Source organism: Colobus angolensis, unplaced genomic scaffold (genome assembly GCF_000951035.1).
Source record: "Colobus angolensis palliatus isolate OR3802 unplaced genomic scaffold, Cang.pa_1.0 Scaffold75, whole genome shotgun sequence".
NCBI lineage: Eukaryota > Metazoa > Chordata > Mammalia > Primates > Cercopithecidae > Colobus > Colobus angolensis.
Window position 1 is genome coordinate 9,091,337 of NW_012121265.1, and position 21,397 is coordinate 9,112,733.

At 38.0% G+C, this 21,397-nt stretch overlaps 1 protein-coding gene across 8 annotated transcripts in view; it reads right to left on the bottom strand.

Annotated features, from left to right (window-relative positions):
• Positions 1-502: 502 nt before the first annotated feature.
• Positions 503-21,397, bottom strand: part of ADD3 (adducin 3 (gamma)) — a 151,208-nt gene continuing 130,313 nt past the window's right edge. For 6 of the 8 annotated variants that reach the window (XM_011927906.1, XM_011927911.1, XM_011927907.1 and 3 more), the window contains 12 exons: positions 18,393-18,544; positions 17,402-17,482; positions 15,848-15,997; positions 15,211-15,354; positions 15,001-15,099; positions 13,436-13,618; positions 11,161-11,418; positions 9,454-9,573; positions 8,897-8,983; positions 5,210-5,333; positions 3,364-3,459; positions 503-2,748 (listed from right to left, as the gene is read on the bottom strand). In XM_011927906.1, coding sequence (XP_011783296.1) covers positions 2,456-2,748; positions 3,364-3,459; positions 5,210-5,333; positions 8,897-8,983; positions 9,454-9,573; positions 11,161-11,418; positions 13,436-13,618; positions 15,001-15,099; positions 15,211-15,354; positions 15,848-15,997; positions 17,402-17,482; positions 18,393-18,544 — 1,787 coding nt within the window. In that variant the 3' untranslated portion in view covers positions 503-2,455. The remainder of the gene's footprint in view (positions 2,749-3,363; positions 3,460-5,209; positions 5,334-8,896; positions 8,984-9,453; positions 9,574-11,160; positions 11,419-13,435; positions 13,619-15,000; positions 15,100-15,210; positions 15,355-15,847; positions 15,998-17,401; positions 17,483-18,392; positions 18,545-21,397) is intronic. The other 2 variants (XM_011927910.1, XM_011927909.1) reach the window with 1 other exon arrangement.

Below are 21,397 nucleotides of genomic sequence, written 5' to 3' on the forward strand. Positions count from 1 at the left end.
CAAAAATTAGCTGGGCATGCTGGCGCACACCTGCAGTCCCAGCTACTCGACAGGCTGAGGCAGGAGAATTGCTTGAACCTGGGAGGCGGAGGAGGCTGCAGTGAACCAAGTTTGTGCCACTGCACACCAGACTGGGCAAGAGTGAGACTGTCTCAAAATAAAAAAAAAAAAGTGAATGTGGTGAAATTGTAAACTATTTTTTACTCTTTCTGCTGTTTTTCTGTTACACTGTTATTTGTACAACAAATACATTAAAAAAGAGAGAGGTACATGTCTTGCAACATCTATTCTACATTGATACAGGCCACCATACCCTATTATCAAGACCAAAAATAGGTCTTTTAGGGAATATCTCCTCCAACATATGCTGAAACAAGACAGGTTTTGTATATATATAATTTTCAACTAATTTGAAAATATATTTACCAGGATATTCTTTATTCAGAAGCATCAATAACTTTAAGTAACTACCTGTGAATGGAAACCTCATGATACAAGTCTGTATATTTAAAATACTGTTTATTTGTGATTTAACATTAATTAGCATTACATCTAAGAGCAATATCAGATAACATTTATACATTTTTCCACAGGACACAGAGGTTCATTGGCTCATTCTTTATGCCAAAGCAAGTAAATAGAGGCATTAGCAAAAGGTGCAATAGTTCACTGTTGTGTTTAAAAAATATTTATGCACATTGCATTCATTTAGATATATATTTTTTCAAAAAGTTATGGAAAAGCATAGTTCACAGGTTACTGTCTCTACATACATCGTAATACAACATAAATGATGTAGAACATTAAAAAAATCTTCCGATAGAGAGTTAAGCAACTGAAAGTTTCCACCAAGAGATTAAAACACTGATTCCAGTAGTTATTGAGATCTAGAATGACATTTCCAGGCTCTGGCTCAACTCTGCATTATCATATGCACGTAGTCAAACAGAGCCAGCTCCAAAACACACTGTAATCAATGTAATTTTTTGCATGCCAACTCACCCTCAAGAAACACTTTGAGTTATTTTTACCCACTGATCATTCTGGATCACTGATTTTGCATCAAACTGACATCACTTGGGTGAAAGGGGAAAAGCCTATATTAAGCCTAGGTTTAAATTTGTATTTACATTAAAAAGAAAGTTAACTGAAAAGATTTTTTTAAATCTGTAAAAATCAAGAAGTGGTAGTTTTCTTACTTGTGGGATTAGACCTGCTGATTTCTTCTAGTGCTGCCCTCTAAAAATACATAAGGTTAGAAAGATTTGATCCTTTTAAAACTCAAATATCAAGCAAGAAAGACATTGCTTTTGGCAGAGAAGCAGAATTTCAGAAATTTGGGGCATGTTTCCAACAAATCATACTTTGTATCCTATCGTGAATATGAGTCACTATCAAACTAGAATTCTTCTTTTCACATCCCATCTTTTGTTCCCTTAATTTTTCACTTTCCCCTTCATTCTTTTTCATTTGGCTACCTTATGAGACTTTTCTTTACTCATTAGCAATACTAAGAGAAAAATACAGTATAAGATTCAAATATGAATCTAGATGTACCTTTATATGCTCTAATCCTGTTTTGACACCAGGTCCCTGGATTCTTGAGTTATATTTAAGTATACTCAGTACCAAGCAGCCTTAAGTATGCTCTACTGTGAAAGGACTGGCTAATATGCTTAGGACACTTTTATACTGAATGGTATACAAACATCAACATACAAAAATTGTTTTGTTTTTTTTTTTGCCAGAGTAAACTAAATAACCCATGTTATGTGTACAAAATCCCCTTTGTTGAAAAATAAGGGGCTTTCTAAACTAATAAAAAAGGAAGTTTTCAAAAATTATAGTTTATTAAAACAACTTTTTTGGCAAACAAAGTTACTTCAGGTGAGGAAATTTTATACTGTGAATAAAATTCCAAATGAATCTTTTCTTAAAACTTTTTAAAAAATTATGTGCCAGTGTATACTAATGCTATAGATTCTTGTCTTAGAAGCTTTTAAAGCATTCTGTTAATGCCCATTGAAACAATGGGACTCCAAAAATATAGTCAATAATCATGATAAAAAATTATAATCTGATTAACCAAGTGAAGCAAGTATTGAGAAATAAAAATTCTCACTTGCTCACTGGCAATTTCTTTCTAACAGATATTATAGAGAAGGCCTGAAGGAATTCAGACAGATATCTGTTTACGGTGAATTATAATAATACTTCATGAGGGCAGAGCTAATTAAAACTAGTAATTGCTTAAAATTCAAAGCCATTTTTGGACATATAAAATGAGAGATGAATCTGAAAGTTTTTATTTTGTAAAACCTCTTTCCAGTTCTTCAAGTCCAGTTTGCTACATTCCCCAATCTGATCTACCATTGCATATTAATGATCAACTTAAATGTGGTATTTAAATGTGCAATGTCACATTGTTATAATAATAATTATAAAAAGACTTTATTTAGGCCTCAACTTTCTCCTTTTTTTTGTTCTTTTTCAGAAAAGAAGGAGTGCGGAATTTCTTCTTTTTCTTGGTTGGCGATTTTGAAGGGGAGCCTTCAGGTGACAGGACTTCTTCGATTTTCTCTGGAGACTTAATAGTAATCTCGATGTTTTCTATGGTTGTACTTGTGGTTAACCTACTTACTCGCTTAGCAAGCTCATCTTCAACATCATGCATATCATCCTTGCCATTTACTACCATAACAGGTACTTCCATGGAGATGAAGCTCTTGGAAAACAGCTCATGGTTTTCTACGAAAGGGGAGGGTTTTTTGGGAGTTATTTTACATACTTAACATTTTTGCTTTACTTTACAAAACTGAAATGTTTTAGCAATGTAATAAGGCATTACTTTAATTCCCATGAAGACAGATTATTATTTTAATAAACTGTAATTTATTACCAAGAAGCTAATTTTCTTTAATGATATAAAGGGGAAAGGAACAAAGTTGTTAAAGCAAAGAGCAAAAGCTAGATAATCCCAATTAGATGAAATGACAGTTTCATTGTAAATCAAATCAGCATAAATGAGGAAGACAACATATTTTTCTTTAGTTTTGGGATCATTTGGCAATCAATACTGAAAAATATTTCATGCTGTTGATTGGGAGATGTTTATTTTAATTCCACAAATTCTTAAGAACTATGAGTTGCCAAAATTCAGATTAAGGTAAATCAATATAAATGTTGAGCAAAAGTAGTGCCCCATTTTTAATGATATAAAATATGCAATTATTGGGAGATTTAAGTAAAATATGGAAAACTTACTGTGATGAGGTGTTCAACATCCTCACATGAAAACAAAACACAGAGGCACAGACTCAAGACTAACTCAGTGAATGCTATGAGGGAAATTACATTGAGTACCTTCTAATTTTTCAGGGACATTTTGCGGTGACTGAGTTTGAGACTGAATTTGTGAAACAGATGAAGCATCATCTGAGAGTAATTCCTGCTCAGCATCTGTTGGATAAGAGTTTAGTTAAAAGCCATGCAAAACAAAAATAAAGCAGCATATGATTTTAGGGAAGTTAGTGCATATATCAAATGCCCGCAAACACAGAGATGATAAATTCTTCAGCAGTGAGCTGAGCATGCTAACAGTTATCCCATATATCCATAATTATACATTAAGAGGAGGTTAATGTGTTAACATTTCTGGCTGCTAATAGTTATTTTATATACAGGTTACAAAAGAGGCACAGCTACTGGCAGCCCAGGCAAATGATATGTTGCATGTAGCTTTTGCTAGCATTAGAAAACCAAAGCATACTGTGCAGCCAGATGAAAAGAATTATAAAGTCTCACCAATGATGCTACATTAATGAGGCAGAATGCTTCATGGAATTTTTGAACAATATTTAATTTGTGATTCTTGTCAGAGCAATGTTACTGAGCTAATTCATAAGTCATAATAAATGTGGAAGAAACTACTTAGAAAGTTATATAAAAAAGGCGATGGTTCTAGAGTGCAACATTTGTTACCTGGCATCTTTAGGCTTTCAAAAAACAAGAGATTAAAGAGGGACATTTTACAAAATATGAAAAACAGAGAAAGCTCCCAACTTTATGTTAGAGTGAACAAATTCAATAATACCCTTAGAAAATTTAGTATAATTACATTAATGAGTCAGGATGACTCCCTTTTGTGACAAAGGCACAAAAAACTGTTCCTCGGATGATCAAGATGTCATTAGTTCTTCCTACATGATATCTAACATAGACAAAAATTCATTAACTATTGGCTTGTTTTGCTTTGCATAAAAATTTCAACTGCATGTTGTGGATGCTCTAAAGCAGAGGCTCTTAACCCTCTTTTTGGGTGACAGGCTTCGTTCCTGACCCCGAACCCTCCCCTCCCTAAATGTGTATCTTAAACAATTAAGCATATATTTTTTAGGTGGCTCATGGACTGCCTGAAGTTTATCCAAAGACTCAAGATAGAGAACCCCTCCTAGGAAGAATCTCTTATTCTAGAGAAAAAGGGAGCTAGTAGTCAATTGTTTAAGATGTTTTCATTAACAAATCTTAAATATAATCCTAACAATCTACTTACTAAGGGTTCCAAAGCTAGAAAACTCAACCTACTAGAGTGTCCGTGTGCTTAAGGAAAGTCACATCAAAATTTTAGCAGTTAGTTTTAAATTTTGAAGTGACACTGTTAGCACCTTGAGATAACCAGAAATAGAGATTTTACAAAGCATCAAAACTACATACTTATCACTCTGTAATTATTTAAAATTAAGAGAGTTAAAAAGCCACATACTTATGAAATGTATAAATCCATTAATTTATCTACATCTACTTTGGCTAGTAATTCTTTACTCATCTGGGAATCTCACTTTCTAGAAGATTTTATTATAAAACAGTAGCATTCAGATTGTTTTCTTTTTCTTTTTTTTTTGAGACGGGGTCTCTCTCTGCCGCCTAGGCTAGAATGCAGTGGTGCGATCTCGGCTCACTGCAACCTCTGCCTTCCAGGTTCAAGTGATTCTCCTGCCTCAGCCTCCTGAGTAGCTAGGACTACAGGCATGCACTACTATGCCTGGCTAATTTTTTGTATTTTTTAACAGGGACGGGGTTTCACCATGTTGGCCAGGCTGGTCTCAAACTCCTGACCTCAAGCAATCTGCCTGCCTTGGTCTCCCAAAGTGCTGGCATTACAGGCGTGAGCCACGACGCCCAGCCACACTGAATGTAAAGATTAACTAACCTTCTAAGCCTTGTTGTTTACGTTCGATTGTCTTCTTATACTCTTCAAGTTCTTCTTCTGTGAGATGACTAAATGGGTTAGGAGGAGCTGGTGGGCCATGATCATCATCTTCAAATTGCATAGTCTTACAGAGAAAAAATAAAAATAGATTCATTACCAAGAGTTTTATTTATATATCTATCCATCCATCCATCTACATACACACAAATTCGCATATGATGCTTGTGAAGCCTTATTTCACAACAATCCTAAGAAATGCAAGGTAACATGCTTTGTTTAAAATGTTCTTGTAAGATTAATACTCTTAAACTACTGATCCAATTGACTAAAATTGCCAGTGATATTTCCTCAATAAGCCTATATAAGTAAATTTTATAATAATTTTTAAAAACCATTATGCCAAGTTTTAATAAGCTTCACATAAAAAAAAAACTTGAAAAAAAAAAAGAACTGCTGCATTTGAAAGACCTTTCTAAAAAAGGCTTACAGAAATGAAACTGTACCAAAAGTAGTTCTTTAAATTTGTTACGAAAATAAGCTTATAAGTGTTTTCTCCAGGAAAAGAAATAATAAGAATTTCAGTTGCACTTGGCATATGGAACCCATATATTTATTTTTCATCCCTCCCAAAACCCCACTAAAATGATAGTAAAGGAATAGAAAAAAGAAAAAAAAAAAAAAAACCCTTAAGGACAAAAGAATGTGAGAGGAAACAACAAAGGATGAGAAATGTTAACATATTTTTGGAAGATGGAATGCAAGTGGAACAGCAGGTAGCAGAGCTGGGAAAGTTGAAGCCTCAGTCCTGAAAAAAAGGATGCAAATGAGAAGCATGCTTATTTGCCCTGAAGAGGTCTGGTAAGGCCCAGAAACTACAGGCAATAGGTACCATAGAAGGTGGTGGTAAGGAAAAGGTGAAAAGAGAGAAACAAGTTAAAAGTCTGAGTAAGAAACAGATTCCCAGGTTCCCTTCCCTATTCCACAGAGCAAAACATTTCCCTCTCTCTCATCTCTGCAGAAGATCAGAGGCTTAAGAAAGAAAAACTAACTAGGGGACACAAAATACAGTTGCAGGCTCCTAGAATGACGGTTGGAAACTGGCAGGAGACTGGAGTTCTTTTCCAGATAAACGAAATAGTCCCAGATAAAAGAATTACAGAGAATAATGTTTGGGGATTCCCCAGAGAAACAACCTGGTCCACATCCAATCACCCTACAGTGAAGCTCACCAATCCCCGAGCTCTGTATATATTCAGAGCTTCTGATAGGCTTTAATGTCTCATTCTTCCATATAAACAGACATATCCAACTCAGAATAGACAAAGGCAAATAAAGAAAATTTAAAATTGATACCCTTAGAGCAATAAGAGAAAGTGTAAAGATTAGGATGTTGTTAAAAAGGAACATTCACGGAATACGAACTCCTAAAAATAAAAAAAGTTGGCTGGGCGAGGCGGCTCAGGCCTGTAACCCCAGCACTTTGGGAGGCTGAGGCAGGTGGATCACTAGGTCAGGAGATCAAAACCATCCTGGCTGACACAGTGAAACCCTGTCTCTACTAAAAATAAAAAAAAATTAGCCGGGTGTGGTGACAGGCGCCCTGTAGTCCCACCTACTCAGGAGGCTGAAGCAGGAGAGTGGCGTGAACCCAGGAGGTGGAGCTTGCAGTGAGCCAAGACTGCACCACTGAGCTCCAGCCTGGGCAACAGTGCGAGGCTCCATCTCAAAAAAATAAATAAATAAAAATAAATAAGATAAAATAAATAAAAAAAGTTAACATCAAAATAAAAAATTAAAAGGGTTAGAAAACATCAGGAAGGTCTCCCAGAAAGTAGGATACAAAGATAAAGGTACAGCAAGTAGGAGAGAAAAGAAAAAAATCAGAAGCTCAAAGAGGCCCAACATTCAAACTAACATAATATACCGGCAGAAAAAGAAAAGGGAAGAAAACACTCTTGAAGAAACACTTAATAAAAACTCCCAGAACTGAAGGATATGACGCTGTAGATTGAAAAGGGTTACTAATTACTTACAAAAAAGACCAAAAAGAGATCTATGACGCACACAATCATAAAATTTCAGAACAGCAGGTATGCAGAAAAGGTCTAAAAGCAAAACAAAAACAAAAACAAAAAAACAAAAAAACACCTAAACAAAAGTTCAGGAATTCCAATGCCTTCCTACTTCAACAATAAAATAGGGGACAGAATGATGCTTTTCATATTTCAAGGGAAAATTTTTCTAAACTATTCTATGTCCATTATATGCACATTTGAAGGTAGAATAAAGGCATTTCAGACTATTACTGCCTATGTATCCTTTTCTCAGAAAGCTGAGGGTATGTTCTATGGTAAAGGAGGAAATCAAGAAAGCAGAAGACACAAGGTACAGGAAATGAAATATAATGTAGATCAGCAGCACAGGAATCCTCCAAATGAACCTGTGCAGCTGGCCTGAGAGCAACCAATTTAGATCTGGATCAGAATGAAGAGGGGCTGGAACAGAGAGATTACCTGTTGCCTTTCACCACATGGAAAATAATACTAGGACGGATTTTATGTTATTTTTAATTTTTTTTGAGACGGAGTCTCGCTCTGTCACCAGGCTGGAGTGCAGTGGCGCAATCTTGGCTCACTGCAACCTCCACCTCCCGGGTTCGAGCGATTCTCCTGCCTCAGCCTCCTGAGTATCTGGGACTACAGGTGCATGCCACCATGCTCAGCTAATTTTTTTATTTTCAGTAAAGACAGGGTTTCACCATGTTGGCTAGGATGGTCTTGATCTCTTGACCTCGTGATCTGCCTGCCTCGGCCTCCCAAAGTGCTGGGATTACAGGCATGAGCCACCAAGCCCAGCTTGGACTTTATAATTCTGTTAAAAAGTTTGGGAAGAACTAAGCCAATGTACCCCAAATAATAAGCCAATGACAAAAAGGCAAGGTGAGGGGAGGGAGGGGTAACTTATGTAAGAAAGGAAATACTACCTGGCTCAGCAGCAAACATGTAGTAATATAAATAATGAAAGCTGATCTAGCACACACACACGAAAAAAACTGATGTGTCCTTACTGGGAGAATGGAGAGAGGGAAAAAGGGAAGCATTATATAAACAGGATAAATCCCCATCTTTCAAAAATATTTCATTAATTCTAAGATGAGCTTTTTCCATCTGTGAAATTGGGAATCATCTTATGGCTTCCTACAATTATAATTGGCCATGTTTTTTCTCTTTTAGTGACATATATAACAATGGTATTTCTTATAATGGGTAACACAGATTTGGTGAAAAATAGTCCAGGTCTAAAACTCATAGATTAAGAAAAAGCAGAAGATGCTCTTTAGAAACGTCAAAGTAGGACCAGGAGCAGTGGTTTATACCTGTAATCCCGATACTCCAGGAGGTCAAGGCTGGAGGATCACCTGAGGCCAGGTGTTCACGACTATCCTGGGCAACAGAGTAAGACCTCATCTCAACTAACTTACTGGAAACATCAAAGTAACATTAGAAGCAATGAAAAGAACAAAGTCGCTGTACCTGGAAACTGGGAATTATGGGTGGCATTTTAAATCTTGTGGGTTGACTTTTTGTGCTTACATTAACCTTAGTAAAAATAAATTTTTTTGTTTAAAAATCAATGAAATTAATGTGGTAGATCAAAAAAAAAGATCATATTGCTTCATAAACTTACAGGAGGTGGCTTATCCACAACAATTCCAGCAAGCAATTGAGATTGTGGTCCTGCTGTTTTCAAGTCATATCGATTTTGTTCCCGAATCTGAATTGAAAAACAATTCAATACAAATTTCTTGAGGGCAACTATGCAGATGACCTTTGTTTTATCTTTTCATAAAAGCTTACTACTTGACATTTCCAGAGTGAGAGTCTCTTCCATTCCCACCTTCATGAAGACCTCTTTTACCATCCTAACAGCTCGTATTAGTCTCCTCTACTCTTCTGGCAAGTGATTTCCTTTCGTCTTAGGTTGTTAGAGAACTGCATTTTCCCCTAATAGCAGGGTTCTCTCAAGGCAGAAATATGTTTAATATATCTTCTCCATGTAGCCTGTTCACCAATTACTAGCACAGAGCTGGAGGCATTCAATATAAGCTAAAATTATACTGAATTAAATTACAAATACTTCTGTATTCAAACTTCTAAGTGTGGCATTAACCAGATTCAATCACTTGTGATTTAAACATAAAACAATTAAAATATCTCCCCTGGCTATAGAAGACCATGTCTTACCTTATTTCTCTTTTCTAGTACCTCGTTCGGGTTTGTGTTTAAAGGAACAAACTGATTTGGATCTTCAATTTTGATAGGTGTTCCACCACTAACTTTAGATGCGTCTTCCGCTTTCATCCACTAAAGAATAAAAAATTTTTCTAAAATGAAGCTTTGTGTTAAGAAAATATTAGTAGACTGCCAGATAACTGCTTATAGTCTCAAGAGGGGCATTGCCAATGTTTAAATAATTTCACTCAGAAATATCTTAGTGGTGAATTAGTTTCATCTTATACTAGTTACAAAAGGCTAAAAATCAGCATTCACTTAAAAAATAAATGCCATTACGATTCACACAAATATTCAATTATACTGCTAATTAAACTTTCTCCTCTTGTCAAGTGCAAACACGATGCTGAAACTACTTCAAGCACAGAGAGCATGATCTCACATTCACTCACATTCAGTGTTCTGTCTTCTGCATTGAAGACAGAAGTCAGATGAATATGGCCAAGAAGTCAAAAAAAACAACAACAAAAAAACCAAAAAAAAAAAAAACCTTAAGAAATATCTTAAGATTTAGTTTATCAGACTTCACTTTTTATTTTTGGCTGACACAAAAGGCCAAGCCCTAATCAGCATTTTATAATGGGGATAATCTGGTATATAATAGCAAAATAGAACCATGGGGTTGGAAGGAGCTTACATAATTCTTTTCATTTACCTCGTATTATAATCCTTAAAGAAAGCAGATCTCGATCAAGATTAGTGATGGCTAACCATCAATCTCTGTCAACAAAATGAATTCTGAGAAACCAATGAGTTTATGTTCTTTTACTGGGAGGCAAGAAATCTTACAGACTACAGAAAAGACATTCTGATGCCTAGGTATTTTCATATTGAATGCCATTAGTTTATATAAGATGAACTAATTCTGAATATCTAGAGCTGTGGTGTCCAATCTTTTGACTTCCCTGGGCCACGCTGGAAGAAGAACTGTCTTGGGACACATATAAAATACACTAACACTAACGACAGCTGATTAGCTTAAAAAAAAAATCACAAAAAATTCTCATAATGTTTTAATAAAGTTTACAAATTTGTGTTGAGCTGCATCCAAAGCCATCCTAGGCCATGGATTGGACAAGCTTGACCTAGAGAATGTTTGGTGATATGCACTCCAAAACCAAACCAAACCAAACCAAATCTAATGCAAAATTCTGAAAAAGATAAAAGAAGCCATTTCACTACCCTACAAGATCTTGCCTAAGGGTAGATGTATGTGCAGTGATTCATGCAGCTTTGGTACAATTAGGTGTTGATAACTTTTATAGTTTTAATTCACTGGTGAATTAAACTACTGGTGTAGTTTAACAGAAACTACAAAGCAGTACCATGTAGTGGGCAAGAACTGGGCTCAAGAGTCAGACTGTCTTCATGCAAATCCCGAGTTTACCATTAAAACATGATTAATTAACCCTTTTTGCCTTGGTTTTCTCATCTATAAAACAGACAGAAAAACAGCATCATTCATATTAGGAGAATTAAATGATATGATCTGTGTATGGCACTTAGAAGAGTGCCTTGCACAAAGTTAAAGCCAGATAAGTGACAGTAATACTTTTAATATTATTTTATTTTCCAAATATTTTCAATATAGAACATTCAATTCTTGAGTAACTAGGCAAAATATTTAGTAAAGGCAAACTACGTAAAATACTGGCATACCGTGATTTTGGTTCGGGGACTGGTTTCTCCGTTCCGAGACTCCTCAGGCACATTCACTTTCATGTAAGTATTTGGTGAGTTCAGCCATCTTGTTTTTTCACGCTGTTGCCTCTGTGCCATGTATTTGAGAGGAGAGAGTGGCACCATATCATCTTCAAAGGAAAAGGCAGTCACAGTTGCTGGGATTTCCACATCACTCTTGTGCCTAGGCTTCTCTCGAATGAGAGGATGCCTGTAAGCATAGCCTGTTCTATACCCCTAAGGGAGGGAAAAACCACATTTGAAGCATCAAACGTGTATCAACAACAGCATTTGGATCCTAATTCCTTATACAAATGATTTAAAAGACTCCTCTGCTGAAAAACAAAGAAAAAAGCATCCTTCCAAACACCATATAACTCATGTAACACTAGAGTTGAAATTATGCAAATTTCAAGACCTAGTTAAAGCTTATTACAGCTGATACTGCAATTTCCACTCACACAACTGTTCCTGACAAAGGAACAGTTTTAAGTTGCTGACCAGAAGTGCTTTTCTACCTATAAAACTGTTTCTGGGAAGCAAATCTCAGTGCTCATTTAAGTCTTTGTTCCTAGGTCTGAAGGCAGTCAGCCTTCTGAGCCTTCACAGAAGAGAGTAAAATCTAAGATAACATTTGCCAAACCATACATCTTTTAAGGGGTTACTATCCAAAATATATAGGGAACTCAAAAAATAGCAAGAAAAGAATCCAATTAAAAATTGGGCAAAGGATCTGAATAAACATTTCTCAAAAGAAGACATACAAATGGTCGACAAGTATATTAAAACATCACTAATCAAGAAAATGCAAATTAAAGCATGAGATATCATGTCCTATCTGTTAGAATCGCTACTATAAAAAAGATGAAAGACAAGCGTTAGAATGTAGGGAGAAAGGGACCCTTTGCACACTGTCAGTAGCAATATAAATTAGTACAGCCATTGGGGAAAACAGTACAGAGGTTCCTCATACAATTAAAAATAAAACTACCATATGACCCAGCAGTCTCACTACCAGATATATATCCAAAGGAAATGTAAGCAGTATGTCAAAGAGGTATCTGCACTCTCATGTTAGGTACACCATTATTCACAATAGCCAAGATATGGAATCATCCTAAGTGTCCACTGATGGATGGGATATCAATGTAGTACATATAACACAATGGAATACTATTCAGCTTTAAAAAAGAAATTCTGTCAAATGTGACAACATGGATGAACCTAGAGGACATTATATTAAATGAAATAAACCAGGCACAGAAAGACAAATACCCCCATGATCTCACTTATATACAGAATCTCAAAAAGTTAAAAAAATATTAGCCAGGCATGGTGGCACACACCAATGGTCCCAGCTACACAGGAGGCTGAGGTGGAAGAATGGTTTGAGCCCAGCAGGTTGAGGCTGCAAGTGAGCCCTGATTGTGTTACGGCACTCCAAGCAAGATCCTGCCTCCAACAACAACAACAGCAACAACAACAACAAAAGTTGAACTCATAAAAGTAGAGTAGAATAGTGGTTCCTAGGAAGTGGGGGTGGGGAGATGTTGATCAAAGGATACAAAATTTCAGTTAGACAGGAGGAAAAAGTTCAAGAGTTATATTGTACTATGGTGACTATGGTTAATAACAATATATTGTAATCTTGAAAAAAAAAAAAAAAACAACCAGGCCGGGCGCGGTGGCTCAAGCCTGTAATCCCAGCACTTTGGGAAGCCGAGACGGGTAGATCACGAGGTCAGGAGATCGAGACCATCCTGGCTAACACGGTGAAACCCTTCTCTACTAAAAAATACAAAAAAAAAACACTTTGGGAAGCCGAGACGGGTAGATCACGAGGTCAGGAGATCGAGACCATCCTGGCTAACACGGTGAAACCCTTCTCTACTAAAAAATACAAAAAACTAGCCGGGCGACGTGGCGGGCGCCTGTAGTCCCAGCTACTCGGGAGGCTGAGGCAGGAGAATGGCGTGAACCTGGGAGGCGGAGCTTGCAGTGAGCTGAGATCCGGCCACTGCACTCCAGCCTGGGTGACAGAGCGAGACTCCCTCTCAAAAAAAAAAAAAAACAAAAACCGACATTTGTAAGTTCTGTTTAATTCTCAAAGGTGTGGTTAAATCACACTGAAATGCTTTCCTAGGGCCAAACTCAGCTTCTGGAGGAGTATGGAGCATGTTCTACAAAAATGGAAGCATCTGCTCTTGAATCTGAAGACATTAAATCCAAGTTTTATTTCAATTTTGCAACCTACCAAGTTGTCCAGAGTCCTCATAAGCCCTTCAAACTCAATTTCGCCAACCTTCCATTTTTGATGGGAAACCATATTCACACCTCCTCCACCAGACGCTGCTATAGTGTAAGTGAAAGCTTTATACTTCTGAAAGTCCAGTACGTGGAGATTGTCCACTCCACCTGCCCCTGCTAGGGCCTGCACCTGTAATCAATGGTAAAATATACAGAGATACAAAACTATAAAGACTGTAATGAGTATTTTACTTTCAAAAAGGTACAATTTCAATTTGACAAATATCTATAATACTTGCTCAGGCTACTAACAACAAAGACAAGACATGTGCCAGCAGACAGCTGAAGTATCTTTTCCACCTATCTGAAAAAGAAACCTTCCAAGACTCTGATCCTCCCTGATGGAAAATACATTTAGAGCCATATCTCTTAATATATTTTAAGCAACTGAAATCTGTTGCCAAATTTTAAATTTCTTTTCTTGAAGTTTTCCCAGGGTTATCCAGTTAATACTTTTGCTAAAAGTTATAATTTTAAGGGAATACAAAAACATCGTACTTTGAATTTAAAGATATTTAGGCAGAAGCCATCGGCTCATTATCTTAATTTAATTAAGTTTTTCATAGCCCCATTTGACAAGAGGAGGAGAGGCCATCAAAGCAAAAAAGAAGTTGATTGTTAGGACAAGTTAATGTTGCTAAAAAAAGGTTTTGTTGTTGTTTTTTCTCCCTGTTTCTTGTGGCCCTTCCAATAAATTAAGATTATTACCATTTGCTTCATGAGAATCTGCTTTATTTATTTGTTTGTTTATTTATTGAGACGGAGACTTGCTCTTGTTGCCCAGGCTGGAGTACAATGGCGTGATCTCGGCTCACTGCAACCTCCGCCTCCCGAATGGCTGGGATTACAGGCACCTGCTAATTTTGTATTTTAGTAGAGATGGGGTTTCTCCATGTTGGTCAGGCTGGTCTCGAACTATTGACCTAAGGTGATCCACCCGCCTCAGCCTCCCAAAGTGCTGGGATTACAGGTGTGAGCCACCACGCCCAGCCAAATCTGCTTGATTTAAAGAGAAAATTAGGGCCTTTAAATACATTCAGCATCTCTGATGGAAAAAAGTGGTTAATAAATATCCAACCTCTCATCATAATGAGGTTGTGGAATTGTTGAAAACTGCAATTTCATAAAACTTCTGGCCCTAGTTAAACTTTTTACAAAAGTGACCACAACACATTTGATTCTTGATTTGCAGCTGTTTTTGTTTCTTAATTAGCACCATCACTAGAGGGTGAAAACAGAGAAATATGCAATTGTACTAACTTAAAAAGCAGGACTGTAGGGATAATGATGTTTATGGGGCCCTTAGATTGTGTGTGAGAAAATTTTAATTTCCTTTACTCCTATTTTCAATTCAAGAGATAACTGAGTTGACAACCCTCTCTATATAAGGAGAGCAGAACTTCTCTTAAAAGACAAAAAGCCACTAACTAATATGTATTTGGAAATAAGTACACAAAATCCAACTAAACAAGCAAACAACAAAGAATTAAAAAGGGGAATAATGTTTCCTACCTGAATCTCACAGGCTAGCTGCACATTAAAAATATAATGAAAAGCCTCCTCAATTGTTTCTCCAAGTGCAACCACACCATGATTCCTGAGTACCAGCACCTAAAATAGAATGCCCACAGCAATCACTTGAAATAACTGGCATAGCTCACACTGTTTTCATCAACAGCAGCAGCAACAAAAATAGCTCTTTAGACAAACTCTACTACATACCTTACAACTTGGCCCCAGAACTTTCTGCAGTTGAATTCTCTCCTCCTGTTCTTCAAGTGACCCTTGGTAGTCATAATAGGCAACATCTCCCAGAATAAGAGACTCTTGAGAAATGGGAAGGATCCCACATTTCATGGAGGATACCTATTTGGTTTGGCCCATACCAAGATAACACATTTGGTTACTAAATACATTTTCATAGGAACCTGATTGTCTGGTCAGGTCAGGAAAGCACTGGCCTATTCACTGTGTTCACCATTGCAGCCCACTTTCCACGTTCTTCACTTCCCACTTTGTTTCTTACACACACACACACACACACACACACACACACAAAGGACTTAGGGAATACAACTCAACTTAAATGCTGTGTCAAATATTATGAAAGAAGTTTTGCTCCAAAAAAACTCAATGACCCAATTTTCAAACTGGTTAGCTGTAAAATTCAAATGCTATTTCTCCAGTTGTTTCCTAGAATGGTAGCATTTGGTCCCAAGGGCCTTTCACTTTCTGGTTATGCAGATTATCATATCAAATATGATTTTGAAAAGCAGATAGTAAAGCATCCTGTTGAGAAAGCCACAAAAATAATACATCTTCCAGAGTCACTGTCAGTTTTGGCCTTTCATTGACTTACAGCTGCTGTTGCAAGGGTATGGATGTGTATCACACACTTAACATCAGGACGTGTTGAATAGATTGCAGCATGGGGACTGAATCCTGTATGGTCAATTTTCAAATTGGTACTTCCCTGGTCAACCACTTCTCCTATTATATTGACTTTTACCTGGAAAAAATCAGAAAAACATATTTAACTGGTACATATGTATCAAAGTTTGTGTTTCACAAACTAAACCTGGGGGTAGCAAACCTTTTTGTAAAAGGCCAGATAGTAAACATTTTGGACTTCGTGGGCCTCTGCTGCAATTATTCAAATCTGCAGCTGCAGTACAAAAGTAGCTATAAACAATCTGTAAGTTAGCAGGTATAGCTTTGTTCCCATAAAACTTTATTTATAAAACAGGTGCAACAAAACTTAGTACTTGGCAAGAAGTAGTTTCCAAGAAACTGAGAAACTTAAGCTCTTCATTGGAGGTCTGAACAAGTCCGACATGTATAGAATTGGCTAGAAAACTTCTATTTGCTAACATTACAGCAAGCACCCAGAACCAAGGTAGCTCCTGTCACTCTGTAAGCTGATGACAGTGGCTAGGAGTACAGTCATGGAAAAGATAAAATACTAAGAAGGTCAGGCCAGGCGCGGTGGCTCAAGCCTGTAATCCCAGCACTTTGGGAGGCGGAGACGGGCGGATCACGAGGTCACGAGATCGAGACTATCCTGGCTAACACGGTGAAACCCCATCTCTACTAAAAATACAAAAAAAAAAAAAAAATAGCCGGGCGAGGTGGCAGGCGCTGTAGTCCCAGCTACTCCAGAGGCTGAGGCAGGAGAATGGCATAAACCCGGGAGGCGGAGCTTGCAGTGAGCTGAGATCCGGCCACTGCACTCCAGCCCGGGCAACAGAGAAAGACTCCGTCTCAAAAAAAAAAAGAAGGTCAGATCCTATTCATACCGACTGAACTTTGTTTAAATCTAGCTATGAATAGTGTGTGTGTGTTTTTAAGACGGAGTCTTACCCTGTCGCCCAGGCTGGAGTGCTTGGCTCACTGCATCCTCTGCCTCATGGGTTCAAGCGATTCTCCTGCCTCAGCCTCCCGAGTAGCTGGGATTACAGGTGTGTGCCACCACACCCAGCTAATTTTTTCTACCTTTAGTAAAAATGGGGTTTCACCATGTTGGCCAGACTGGTCTTGAACTCCTGACCTCGTGATCCACCTGCCTCAGCCTCCCAAAGTGCTGGGATTACAGGCGTGAGCCACCGTGCCTGGCCGTGTGTGTGTGTGTTTTTTTTTTTAAGACAAATTTCTGAGTGTATAGGTGGAAAAAAAATCAAGATTCCCTTCAAAATATAGATAACTGATAAGACCAACTCATTTATTAGTCTCTTCAATTACACTACTCTCTAAAACTTTTCTTTAAAACAACAACATAGTTCAAATTCCCTTCACTGTTCACCAGTAAATGTTTTTCCATCCATACCTTCTTATTCTGTCCTGTACTAAAAGCTAGAAACTGTCAGAAAAGCAGAAGAAAGCTCAGAAAAAGCAACACAGGAATGGAAAATTATACCAAATTGGAGGCTGTAGCTTCAGAAAAAGATAGGCCTCTGGGAATTATTATAATGTGGTCTTGCTCCTTACTTATTCTTACCTGGAAAAAAACAAAAAAAACAGGGAATTATTATGAAGTGGTCCATATTTTGCAGTGGAAACATGACTACAAATATATTTACAATGAATAATTGTGAGAGATCAGGAAAAAAAAACCCAACAAAGCAAAAATTCAAGGTCTACAACATGAAACTCCTTAAGTTTCCCTCAAGTACTTGCTAAAAAATTCTGACTTTAGTTTCTTATTTACTAGACTTATAAAAGTGCTATTTTGGGGCTCTAAGATTATTTAGGGCCAGCTACATTCATGGAAAATAAACACTAATATTATTCAAGCCAATATGGTAATGATTATAACCTTAATTTATAACTTGGAAGTTAAGGCAAAATGGGCAAAGGAAAGCAAACAGTATCTCTTCCTAGGAAATAAAGATGGAAGGTGGAAAGGAAGAAAGGTTCTTTGTGGACTGCATCTATACCATTTCCATTGTACAGTATTTTAATACTCTTTTGCTTCCAAATAGCATCTTTTTCCAAGTGTGGCAAAATAAAAATATGATGGTGAATGGAAAGAATATATTTAAAAAATAAAGACCAGGGAGGAAACTTCCCTGACTTCCTCTATCTTCCTTGCCTCAAATGCTTATAAAGCCACTGATGCTCAGACATAATTATCATGGAGAGGGACGATTTTGACAGAAGGATTTCTTCCTGGATAGATTCTACACTTGGTCTGAACCAAAGGAACAACACAGTAAGGGGAGAAGAAAGGTGGGGGAACTGTAGCCTCTCCCTTGGGAATAAGATGTAAATCAGTATTTGGCTGCGATCTAGCATACTAGGTTTAGAGAATAAGTCTGAAAACTGGACTTCCAGGTAAAGGTAAGAAAAGTATAGTTGCCTGCTAGTTGGAATTTTTTCAGAAAGGAACTGAAAGCTGAAGAACTCACTGAGATATAGGTATTTGCCAGGTGTGCCCATCCAAACAAGTCTACAAGTCTGTACAGGCTGGCAAGTTTACAGCGAGTAAGTTTTTCTCCCTTCACATATGAGGATGTATCTGCACCAGGAAGGTCATTGATAGGTGTGACCATGCCAAGACCTAAAAGAGCAAAAAATGTGGAGAGAGATAAAAGTCATGCAATCCCTTACCTGGAAATTAGTTGCCAGGAAGTAGCCTGCATCTGGGAGTATCCCAGCCTTGTATATAATAATCTGAAATTTATCAGCCCATACAATATTTTATTAGCTTATTCTCCTTCAGAGAGGTACACTGAGAGTAAAAATAAGTATCAGCTATCTTTGATTGCTTAGTAAAAGCAGCTTCATCTAGTGCTTGCTAAGGAGTGAGTATATCAAAGGTTCACACCACTGGGGAAAAATGGTTACATAGATCTCCAAGGGTAAAACTGTTAAATACTGAGGTTATTGCTAGTTTTATGATGAAAAGACCTCAACAGAAAGCTACTTTTCTATTATCTCAACTTCTATTCAAACACACAAAAAAATTTGAGATGGAAAATAATGCATGCAAATAGTAGTATGATTTCTGTCCTACTGAAGATCTTGAAGGTCTCTAATGATCTAATTGCCAAGTTCAACTGTTACCCAAGTTCAACTTTTGCTCAGTCTTCATTCTCCTTGACCTTTTTACAGCTTGACACAATTTACACTGCCTCATTCCTAGAACTCTTCTCGAGGCCCATGTGATACTATCTCAGATCTCTTGTTCCTTGTCCACCTGCTTTTCTCCCAAGTTCATCTGTTCCCTTTGCTCAACTGTGGCTCTTTCCCAAAGCTCAGTCCTCCACTATGTTCTTTCTCATTTTACATTTCCCTGCAAAAACATTACAGACTCTCGAGCCTCCCTACTGTTATTTTTGTGTAGACGACTCACTCCCTGGTCTTCAGTTATGATCAGGTCCTCCTCCCCCATTTTCCAGCCTTTTTTTTTTTGAGATGGAGTTTTGCCCTTGTTATCCAGGCTGGAGTGCAATGGTGCGATCTCAGTTCACCGCAACCTCCGCCTCCCGGGTTCAAAGTGATTTTCCTGCCTCAGCCTCCTGAGTAGCTGGCATTACAGGCATATGTCACCATGACCAGCTAATTTAGTCGTTTTAGTAGAGATGGGGTTTTTCCTTGTTGGTCAGGGTGGTCTCTAACTCCCGACCTCAGATGATAGATGATCCACCCGCCTTGGCCTCCCAAAGTGGTGAGATTATAGGCCTAGGCCACTGTGCCTGGCCCCAGCCTTTTTTTTTTTTTTTAAAGAGGCAGGGTCTCACTCTGTCACCCGGGCTGCAGTGCAGTGGTGTGATCATGGTTCACTGCAGCCTTGAACTCCTAGGCTCAAGCAATCCTTCCACCTCAGCCTCCTGAGTAGCTACGACTACAGGGCACGCTGCCATACCTGGCTAATTTTTTAATTTTTTAGTGGAGACGGGGTCTCACTATGTTGCCCAGGCTGGTCTTGAACTCCTGGCCTCCAGTGATCTGCCTGCCTTGGCCTCCCAAAGTGCTACGATTATAGGCATGAGCCACCGTGCCCAGCCTAGCCTGCTATTTCTTACTGCCTACAACACAACAACATCAAAATTAAAAGGGTCTAAAGGTGATTTTATCTTCTCTCTCCTGGTTGTTCTTACCTTCTCTCTTCTCCTTACTTTGCTTCTAATGTTGATACTACCATTCCTGTAGGCTCAAACTCTAAGTAACCTCTACCTCTTAACCTCTCCTGGGTTACCATATATAATTTGCCACCACATTCCATGACTCTTTTCTTCATAAGGTCCCTCGTTGTCCACACTTGAGTTCAGCCCTTAACTCATGCCCTGCAATAAGCCTCATTCTTGTCCTCGACTGTAGCCCCTTTCTTTGTAAATTCATTATGCATAAAGCCATTGAGTTTTCCAAAGCACTGCTTTTAACCTGAGAATATGAGCAAGAACTTTTAAAGAGAATATTTCAATGTAAAACCTTTTAATTTTGAGATGTTTTGAAGTAATTTGAATAGTTTTAATATATAAGCCACACAAAATAGTATAATTTCTGACAAAATTTTAGAGTCAGTCATTAACCTGTCTCCTACTCTCCCCGTAACTTTCCAACTTTAACTTCCACTTTTCACAACACAACGTTAAGTATTTCAGGCAACTGGTTGCTATTTCCTGACCTCCGAACAGTGGCACACGGCTTTCCTCCTGCCGTGCCTTTGCACATTTCAGTCAGCAGGCCAAGGTCTCCTGTAGCTCCTTGTCCCCGCCATGGAATCCAGGACACTTGCAGGGCAGCTTCTTTTACTATTTCTGTCTTCTCTGACTAGTCTTCCTCTTTGAACTTTTGAGGTTTTCTCTTTGGAATCTTTTGTCAGCCCATACCCTCTTGTATGATTATTTAATCAATGTCCACGCTTTGAGTACTACTTCTCTATGTCTATCCGCCAAGTGTTTCTCCTAAGCTGACTGCATTTCCAACTGCTGCAATGTCTTGGCAATCCAAATGGAGCATGCCCAAAGTTGAACCTCCTCCATTTCCCAAGCCAAACGAGATCCCCAACTCTGGACTATTCTATTTTTGTTAATAGTACTATGAAATCTCCCAGTTCATTCTTCACACAGAAAATATAGTGGTCTTTTAAAATCATCCTTCTGCTTAAAATGGCTTCCCATCAAAGTTAGGAATAAAACCCAAACTTCCAAATCCAACTGTGATATGATTTATATCTAGCCACATTAAAATCAGATTATTTTAGAAAATAGAGACAAGGTCGGCCTGGTGCAGTGGCTCATGCCTGTAATCCCAGCACTTTGGGAGGCTGAGGTGGGCAGATCACGAGGTCAGGAGTTCGAGACCAGCCTGACCAACATGGTGAAACGCTGTCTGTACTAAAAATACAAAAATTAGCTGGGACTGGGCACGATGGCTCATGCCTGTAATCCCAGGACTTCGGGAGGCC